This window comes from Fulmarus glacialis, unplaced genomic scaffold, assembly GCF_000690835.1.
Source record: "Fulmarus glacialis isolate BGI_N327 unplaced genomic scaffold, ASM69083v1 Scaffold43882, whole genome shotgun sequence".
In the NCBI taxonomy this organism is placed as follows: Eukaryota; Metazoa; Chordata; class Aves; order Procellariiformes; family Procellariidae; genus Fulmarus; species Fulmarus glacialis.
In genome coordinates this window covers 1-10,573 of record NW_009196726.1, presented here as the reverse complement: position 1 = coordinate 10,573, position 10,573 = coordinate 1, and the positions used below count along the sequence as shown (strand labels likewise).

At 35.2% G+C, this 10,573-nt stretch overlaps 1 protein-coding gene across 1 annotated transcript; it reads right to left on the bottom strand.

The window, feature by feature from the left end:
• Positions 1-462: 462 nt before the first annotated feature.
• On the bottom strand, positions 463-8,981 carry LOC104072747 (WD repeat-containing protein 36-like; the record flags this gene model as incomplete). The annotated part of the gene is made up of 7 exons (XM_009572298.1): positions 463-754; positions 2,544-2,731; positions 5,049-5,130; positions 5,368-5,484; positions 5,977-6,119; positions 7,605-7,702; positions 8,874-8,981. Coding segments are annotated over 7 exons (886 nt in total), but the record flags the coding sequence as incomplete, so codon positions are not given.
• Between the last annotated feature and the right edge of the window lie 1,592 nt (positions 8,982-10,573).

Genomic DNA, 10,573 nt, shown 5'->3' with positions numbered 1-10,573 from the left:
AGTGCAACTAGAAATCTTTGCTTTCAGAATAGGTGTCTGACACAAAATAGTGAATACAGCTTGCCAAAGTGAGAAGAAAACTGATTTTTACAAACCTTATATGAAAAGCACTCTCAGCGCAGAGGAATGCGATTTTTATATTCATTTGCTTTAAACTATTGTTAATAAATTGTTAATAATTCAGACTTTTTTTTTATTTTTGCATCAACAATAATTGTTTATTAAGCACAATATAGGTTTTGGTCTCCTGCACAGAACTCACCCTTTTTTTTTTTTTTGCAAGTCATTTCTTCATTCTGATTTACATTTTTGGTCATGAAAGCATAAGGTAACTAGCTACATTACCTATACCTGTTCAACTGTGTATTCATTGACAGCACAAACTAATACAACATGAATATTTAAGCTGCACATACTCATTTTTGCTCCGACTGAAGTTAACAAAAATACTCAGTTATGCACGTTCTGAAATACTTTGCCATACACAGATGTACAAAATACAGCATCAGAAGTCCCAGTATAATTCTTGGAATCCAGTATTTTTGGTAATAAGTTGTACTATTATTCCGAGGCGAATTTTATGCAGACAAAACCTGTAAGTATTTTACAGCAAAGCGCTTTTCACATATGTTAACACACACAGACTCTGATTGAAGATCGTCCGCAAATGAATCCAAGTTTCCTCAAGTTGCGTTGACAATCTGGATACCTCTTCCAATAGGTTTGGCTCTGATGAGAGAATCTTAAGATGTAACTGAAAATGAAAACAAGCAGTTAGTGAAAGAAACACAGATAATAAAAAAATTAAAAGATCAGTTTCCAATATTTTACTCTCAGGAATGTTCCAAGTAAGGGAAGGACTCTCTTCCTTCAATTAATTCCCTCCATTTAATGCTGCCTCCCTTTTGTCAGTCTTTTACAAGCCATTTTACTCCCACATATGTATTAGATGGGATAAGGCAGCAAAATGTCTTAAATATGTTATTGCTTTACTCCATCATCTTCTTCTTCACACACTTTTCTAGAGGGTAACTTTCTCCTCTTTTCAACATGCATCACAAATTCCTTTTTGGGCTAGAAAGGCTAAACAGATGCCCTGTCAATCAGGATTATTATCAATCAGATAATTATCCATGTTGCATAAAGCAAGTAGACTGATGCCAAGCACACCCTATACTGATACAGGGAAATGTTGTCTCTCTATGTAATAAACAGTAACCTTGGAAAAGCGTAAAGGAAAGAAACCTTCCAATCCTGTAGAGAGGCAATAAATTATTACTGCTTAATGGATGGAATAGTTATTTTTCTGGCTACATCTTAAATCTAGGAGTCTTGCTAAGTTCAGAGCTGTTTTACTTGGAACCTCCAACAAAAGATGCTGGTGTTCATGTGTCACAGGGTGAGTTTGTATTACTCTACCGTAGTTCAGATCAGGAGTACATTTCTGAGGCAAATTACCTAGCTGTCCCTAATATACCCTGCAAGAACTAAATTTCTTTTGTATGAAACTAAACAGAAAATTAATTCTAACATCTAATATTGCAACTATTAATCATATCCAGTCCATGGGACCAGACTAATAAAAAACAGCCTAATAATAAATAGACATGATAAAAAGCCACTGGTGAATGAATATCAAGACCTCAACCCTAACTGTTTCACTCTACAGATCTATTCCTATTTGTCTGCACTACTTGTTCTTGTGGAAGCTGCCCCACGCGTTCTATTTAACGCCAACAAAAGGAAAAGAGCAAGTCATATTTATCCAGCATTACACTCTATCTTTAAAACCAATCCCTGCAATATTGCTAGTAAGAAATATTCAGTTAAACAGACAGTATTACATGTGTCTGAATGTTTATAACAACTTTTCTTCTAGTAAACTGTAATTAATTCCTTTCCCACAGTTTCATAAATCAGAGTATCTTGACAAGGTAAGCATTTGTACATCAGAAGGGTTTCAATCTTCTGCTGAACTACTTTCTCTCTAAGAGTAACTGCTACTGTATTTTATCACAATAACTTTCTAACTTCCACACACCTGGCAATAATTTCATTAGCTCTGTGATGCTTAACGGGTAACAGAAGAAAGGCAACCCACTGACATGGAAAGTAAAACTCAGGCTTGCAATGTCTAGTGATAAGAAAGAACGCATATTTTACTTTCCCAAACATTGTGCATTGTATTATTTTCTTACTTAAGACATAGCATATCTTAGCTTAGCAATTAACAACCATTAAGTAGTTAGGTATGTTACAAAAAATAAGAACAATTCTAAGTAACGAATACCAGAACAAAACCTGTCTAGCACGGTCCTCTTCACAATATCTGGGTTTTGCAAGTTTTTCTTGACTGTGACCAGGTGAGTTATCAAATTATCCAATACATTCAGTTAGTCATTTTAAAATCATCCCCAACAAAAATCACTTAAGATAACTCCTTCCAGCAAACAATTTACATCCTTTTACTGGACAACCATCATTTTAAACAGGACTAACATAAAATTTTAAGAAGAAATTCAGTTTGGTAAGAAAATTGTTACCTTTAAAAATAGTGCAAGGTATGCCTGAGCAAGTTCAAAGTTGTACTTCTTGTTCAGCATCATCCCAATCATTCTCAAAAAGCTTAGCATCACTTCCATTGAGCCACCACCTTCAGGGGCCAAACCCCTTAGTTCTATCTCAATATTAGATGGTCCCAGGCTTTTCAGTAAATTAAGTGGAGCTGTATCTGTGTTAAAGCATTGAGGGATATATTATCAGCAACATTTGCAGAAAAGAATCTTACAAATCCTTCATGTGGACAGATTTATTCCAAAACTCTTAAGCAGTGACTCTATGTTTGAAGTTTCTACTGTTTCCTTATTTTTTTGTTTTCCATAAAATGCCATCCTGCTTTAATTTACTGTCCCATCAGATACTACAGAGAAGTGCATCTCTAATAACACAGTTGCATTTTATTTGCAAGTTCACCTTGAAAAATACAAGTAAAATCTTTGTATTTGTATCACTTTTTTTCCCATTTCTGTCTTTTAAGATGAACAAAGTTTCTTATTAACAATATAACATTGTCGTTTTACATCTCTTGCCAAAAATATATATATATACTTGGGACTTCAAGGTGTTACTGCAAATATATCCTAGAAGAGACAGGGTACTACTTTTACTAGGAATCTTTACAGTGTTTACTCTTATTGACATTAAGCTAAATCAAGGGTCACCTAGTGCATCTAAGGTAATTATTACTTTTGTTAAGTGAATTCCTCCTGCTTTTCCTGGGACCTGGGGGGTGGTGGGTGTGGGAAATCTTTTCCCTGGTAGAAATACATGCAATTTACAAACTCCTTCCTCCTCTTCATAAATGTTCTTCCTCAGGATTTCTACAATCCTACCTGATCTTTGAGAATTCCATCCATTTGCTTTAAAAATGCAGAAATAAAAATATGTATGGTTGCAAACACAGCTGTTGGTAAAAACATTTTAAAAGATGCTTCTAATTGATGTTTCTTTTGCTAAGAAGTTGCTAAGAAGAGCAACTTCTTATACTCTTATATCATGGTAACTAATGGTATCTGGCATTGGCTAATATTCCTTAGGTGGTATAAATCTGTTTCATCTGTATTTGATTCCTATGAAAATCATTAGCTAGCTTTAAATGCAACTGTGATATTAACAGTACTAAACAGATGCATTAACGCATTTTTATGCTGTGACATTAAAAAACCAAACATGGAACATAACTATGAAGTTGGTACACATACAATGTGGAAAAGGTGCCCAGCTCAACCTATGTTCCACAGTCCTGATGCGAGGTATGAAACCCTGTCTCCATCCCAATAGTAAGTAAGGATGGCTTCTAGCATACTATTCATTTGCATAGCCTAGTCACCTTTAGAAGAGATGCTTGTAAACTAGCAAGCACAGAGCCATGTTACACACCAGCAGCTTCCTGAGTCATGATCAACAGGCTCCCCGGATTGGGATTACAGCACAGACCCTGGAGCACAACTGCCTTACAGAAAACAGATGGCCTGAAGGAGGCCCACGGGATCACTACTGCAATGCATCATGGAGTGCCCTTGCTCCCTGGTGCAGCCAGCCTCTAGGTGCTTGGCTAGGTTTTAAAATATTCACCTCATGTTTCACTCTTCTCTGAGCAGCTCTGAGGCAGCTTAATAGAATACTATCAACAGAAATACCAAAAACAGCATAAAAACACACCTTGTTTGTGATAGATAATGAAGTTCTGCACACAAAATGTTTTAAGTGCAGTTGAGTAGGCTGGTCATCCCAAAAGAGTTTAAGAAGGGGTAGAAAAATTCCCACCAGAACTGCCTTGTGGACAGGCTACCAGTGACTATCCATTTACATTTCCAAGCCAGCTATATTAGCAATCATTTCCAAAAATCTGAATTTCAATGATTCTGTTACAACACAAGTTAAACAGGGAAAACGGCAGGTACATTCCACAGGCAATTTAAGTGACTGAATTTCAAAATGAATTGAATGTTAAAAGAAATCCAGCAGCTTATTTTTGTATCAATTTTTTTTTCTTAAGCTTTAAATTATAAAGCAATCAATTAAAGCTCTAAGCTCGCTGAGTGTTTAGAGAAGTAGCCCTTGAAAATAGAACTTGCTAGGCAAATTACATTTTTCATGTTTCAGTGTATCACCAGACTATTCCTTACCAGATCATTCCTTTCTTCTCTTACCATACAAATAACACATAGCACCTTTTCTGGGTGAGATCATCACAATTTCCAAAAAAGTCTAACAATCTTAGAAATGTTACCTTTTTCCTCTACATGGATTTTAGCCAGAACTGGGCTCCATGCTGCAGGCAAGCTGGAGTACCAATTGATCTTTGATCTATCGATTGGCTATCTATGTATTAGTCAGCTTTATACATAAGAGTCATCCTCTTTGCCTTTGCTACTGTACTATGCGTATTTTTCTCCTCACATGTTACAATTCTGGCACTATAAATGAAGCATTTATCAAAATATTATTAGCATCTACATTTTTAGTGAAATGCCTTGTTAACTTACATTCATTAGTGCTCAGGGCTTCTTCAAGATGAATGTAGAAATCAGATTTCTGTGCCAGTATTCCAAGGTTTACTACCTTTGACTAGACCATGAAAGTACAAGAGAGGGTACATGAATACGCAAACATATTTTTACATCTCAATTAGATTCTTTTCCTACTGACAAAATAAAAGACTTTAAGAAAGAAAGCATTACTGTAAATGTGTTAAAACTAGTACTTTAAAGTCGTTAGCAAGATTTCACTCAGCACTAAAAAGCATTTAAATTTTTTTTTAAAAATATACTAGATAAACACTATTATATCGATTCTTGTTTTTACCTGTGTATCATTCTCTTCCTCTGGAGCAATGTATCGGGGTATAAGACCAGGAACTGTTGGGATGAAGAAAGGGGCTGTCTTGGGAACTTTTGGTGGCTCTCTTGGTTTATTTTTTTTCTGTTAATTAGATGTTTGAATTAAAATCATCATCATAGTAAGAACATGTGGGAATTTTCTTTGTCAAGCTTTTTACTATGAAAACTGTAAGGACTAACTGAAAAGTAAATATATAGGTAAAATGTTATACCACTAAATATGAAGCTACTGTTTAGAAGAAAAACAGCCCGTCCCCCAAATCCCAGAAATTGTGAAAATCACCATATAGTCTTCTACTGCAAAATCTTGAAAAACACCTGGTATCAAATGTGGTATCAAATTTTCTGATTAGGTAAACGCAGCTCATAGAACAAGGGCAAATATATCTGGCTGTACACTACTATTTTTTGCACATTCCCTCTTTTTCCGATTATGGGAATGCCCGACAGTGATTTGGAGGCATAACCTAGAACACCTTATTAGCTGCATTGACATGGAAATATCTGCCTTCAGACAGCTATTTTGCATGTTGCAGAAATACTAAAGGCAAAAGTTAGGTGTGCCTATCATTACCTTGATAACATCAAGACTGAGGAGATTTTTCCATCTTGATTCCGGTAATGAGGAAAGGGTCACCAGCTGCTCTCCCAATTGCTCAGGTGAGACATATTCTATCATCTCATCACATGTTTCTTCATCTCCTGCCACATCCACATCTTTCAAGAACAGATTATCTTTTACGAACATACATACTTCCCATTTATTTTTTTAAAAATAAAAACCCCACGATTATTTCTTTTGCAATTTTTGAAAAACATGCGTAACAGCTATATATATGGGTACTAGCATAACATATAGCTGAAAAGCTACAGAAACAATTTTTATTAACCCTATGAAATATTAAATTTAAATTGCAAACAGTTATAGCTAAAACGCAGAATTGAATAAACAAGATTTTAAAGACTAACACGATTTATGCGCTTTGGCCGAAATGATATAAAAGCAATTTATAGAAGTCCTAAAACAAGAACAATGGATTACTTTTAATATGCACAGCAGTTTTATTTCTGAGTTACAAATCTGTAAAAATCTTTGCATTTAAATACGCACAATATTCACAACCTGTTCATAGGTATGACTGAAGTGGCACATCAAAATGAGGAAAATCTCAACACTAAAGCACAACATCACACAACAAAAGACATGAAGTCTGTCATTAGGTTTTCTCTAAACTTTCTATGTGGCCTTGACCAAAAACCTCTACTTTCACTTCCTTTTTGCAAAATATTAGAGGGCTGAAACCATGAATGTGATAGAAAAGCCTAAAACAACAAAGAAATGTAAACCGTTAAAAGCTCTGGGCGTCTAAACAAGAACTTTACATTTGCTGAAGGCAGAAAGTGCATGAAAGCATTCAGCCAGAATCAGTTTATAGGATTATAACATTCAAAGTTTTGGGATGAAATCCTGTCTCCCTAATTTAAGTATCTAAGTACATATGTGCTTAATAAAGCAGTCATCATCAAGTATGTTCCTTGCTCTTTTATGCAGTCAATAGTTAGGTGTGTTTCTCCTCCAGATGGAGATCTAAATGTAGGCACTGCTAAACTTCGGCAGACAAGATCTCCATCTAGAGGCCTTCAGAAGCACAACCATTTCTAGTAAACGTATCAAAAATGCAATTTAGGCCTTTCTTTCACTGGGAATCTAGCACAGGTACATGGCAGGTCAGCTGAACCCAATTCTCTTCCAATAAGACTATACACAGCAGTGAAACTACTATGGCATACGGGCAGACAAAAAAGTTGGAGGGAAGCAGAACAACAATCAATCCCCTTCCCACCACCAAACAGTAACATTAATTTCAAACTGGCCTCACAGATGTCAAAATGGAAGGTATTACTCAAGTCTGTGATTAAAGAAAGACAGCAAATAGCACGTTTTTATTACCTACAAAATCTCCTTGAAGATGTGGAGATCATCACAATGTAATTCTTTATGTCTTGAATATAGAAAAGTGACTAGATTTTAGTAAATAGTATTAGTGTATGAGTAAGTATGCCAAAAATGGTAGAAGCATTAGGAACAGTTCAGAGAAAGAATGCTAAGACACAATGAGTTTTCACTGAGGAAGCAAACCATCTCCTGTTTGAAATACAATACCAAACTGAAAATAAAATACTCTTTCATCTGAAGATTACCTTGCATAGGGCAGGTGCTAGGGCGTGTCACCATAGAAGGTTCATAATCTGCTGGAAGGGGCCGTAAAGAGACAAGTGAATACAGAGAACGGTTTGACCTGAAAAATAAGACAGGCATTTTAAAACAATTTTCAGGTGAACAGGAACAAGTATTTTAGACATAATTTTTACTGCAGTCTAATACTACTGCACTACGGCAGTTCACTATTCAAGATTAGTTTTCCTCATCTGCTAGATAAACAAGAAATGAAACGTGGCGATATGCATCATCTGGAAGTCTGAAACATAAAAGTTATGCTGAAGTATTATTGCCAAGAACATTTAATACATATGGCATTATGAAGTATGATTACTTCAATCATTGCCATTGTATTTACTTGAAAATCCAAAATTGCCTATCTAAAAAGCTTGCTTTGTACTTAATATGTACAATACATTACGCAAATACAAATGATTCATCCTGCTTTCACAGAATTTCAGAGTAGTACTCTTAGCAAATTTTCTTGAGGTTTGGAACATGCACACAAGTCATTCTGGCAAATGATTTTTTCTGTCAATATAAACCAGGGCTAGGTAAAAACATCTGTCATTATTCACAATGAAGCACTTTTACTTAAGCATAGAAAGGTCTAACAATTGAACACCCCTCAGGCAAAACTACAGGCAACAAATGTAACCTGAAAGATCTATCAATCTATCAAAAGGAAAAAAGAACACCAAACCACTTAAAAGGTGTGTTACTTCAGTACTGGACCTAACCAGTCATTTGCTTTAAAGCCGTATCAGGAGGAAATTGAGCTAAAACACATTTTACATCTGTGCACATCTATCATTAATAAACAGAAATAATCACAACTTCCAAATTCTACTCAGAAGTCTCAGACAACATTGTATATCAGGACAAGAAGTAAAGCCCTTCAGAAAGTAACACTGTATGAGCACTGACATTTCAAAAGGGGTAAAAAAAAAAAATAGTAGAGTCAAAGAAAAACTTTTGGAATGGCGTAACAGGAAATCTTTAGAGTAAGAAAGAAACATTTAGAAAAAACGTTTAGATCATTTAATTATCAGAATAAATATCTTAACTGCAAGAGATTTCAAGATTTATGAATCACAACAATACAGAATACCTGTCTGAATTGGAACCAGAGAAGACAAAACCCTGGAGATGATACTTTCCAAAACAATTCTCTATTTGCGATAAAGGTGATTAAAAGAATTCTTCCCCATCTGAAATTCTGTATAGAAATAGATATATTACATACTCACCACAAATAAATTCCAAGATCATCTACATGTGTTGAAGCTAGAAAATCTCCTGTGGGAGACATCGTAAGGCTCACAGCTGCTGAGTCTACCAAAAAACAATCTATGAGGCTAAGGAAAGAAAACACAACAGAGAAATTCTCAGCAAGATGAGCTTGTTTATCTATGCATATCTGAATTACAGTACAGATACGACTGAATGCAAGCAGGACACTGTAAGTATGTATACAAACTAGCGTATTAGAAGTATTCAATTCGATTATCTGCAACAGTTTGTTTTGATATTACCATATCTTCAGCCTGATATACCATTCCTTGACCATTCCTTTCAATACTGCAAAAAACTGAAAAAACACCACATAAAAAGACAGTTAAAATATTCAGTAGTATGAGATTATTTTAACAATAAGCCAATTCTGAGTTCTGGATGATGCTGCAAGTCCTGGATGTTGCACACCCTAATAGACTTCCACTCAAGCCTGGGTTCATAACACTGCTTGCCACTTGTTGAGGTATAAATTTCAGTTACTTCAAATTGTAAGAAGCAGTTGAGTTTGACAAATAGTTCATTGAGAGAAACAAAAAGAACAAATGGAGAGCTTGAATACTTTGTTCTTGTTTACAGACCAAAATCAAAAGCAAAGTGAGAAGTGATGAGAGCACCTAGTTCTACAACCCTGTTCTGTTCATAACCATAGAAAAAATACCGATGTAACAAAACGGTTTAAAATGTAAAATCTTGTGGGCATGTATTTTCTTAGATACTGAGCACTCCTGTGATAGTTTGACAAACCATGTTAAAAATAAAAGCCGTATTTTTCCCTGAATGGAATGTTTTATTCCTTCTGCATGCTGTTAGATGTACATTACAAGTAAAAAGTAATCAGGTTAAGAGCCACATCATTCATCACTTTCAACATAAAATATACACACACTAAATCCATAAATCCAGAACATGTATCAGTTACACATACACATTTTGCACACAGTGCACAATGGCTAGAAAATTTACCATAAATACTGTTTTTAGTTCCAAATCCATCCTTTTACCACAATCTCTATCAGTAACTGAGAAATATTGTTCAATAAAGCAACTGTAAGAACAACTGCAAAACAAACTTAACATTAAATTAAATTTTTCTACTTACTGAATTTAAATTGTGATTAAAATTACAGACTTGGGGGTGCGGGGATCAATCCACTGTAGGACAATGAGAGACATGCTTGTACTTTTTACACAAAATGTACAGTAATTGCTAAATAAATCCTGCCTGGGGGCTGAAGGCATTCACCTTTACACTTCCTGCCTAACTGCAAAAGTGAGACAATGGAAAGTCTAAAATTGCTGAGCTCACAATATCAACACGTTTCTTACACCATTCTGTCTCAAGTACTACGTCCAAACTACAGTCAGCTTGTACCCTGGATTCCTTAATTTGTCTTTGGAAGCTAGTTTTTGTCTACTGCAGAAAGAAAAATTTGCATAATGCCAAGGTTCCTGCTTGTAACTTTCTCTACACAAATTGGTAATTTTTTCCAAATTCTCAAAAAGTCCTACATAAAAAACATGCACTAGGAATACCTACATTATATAAGGACACTTAAGCAGCATTCCCAAGTAAAAACAGATGTTCAATAAGTAAATGGTACGACATGTAAATGGTAAATGGTACACATGGAGTGTGTGGAAGATAACTTCCTGA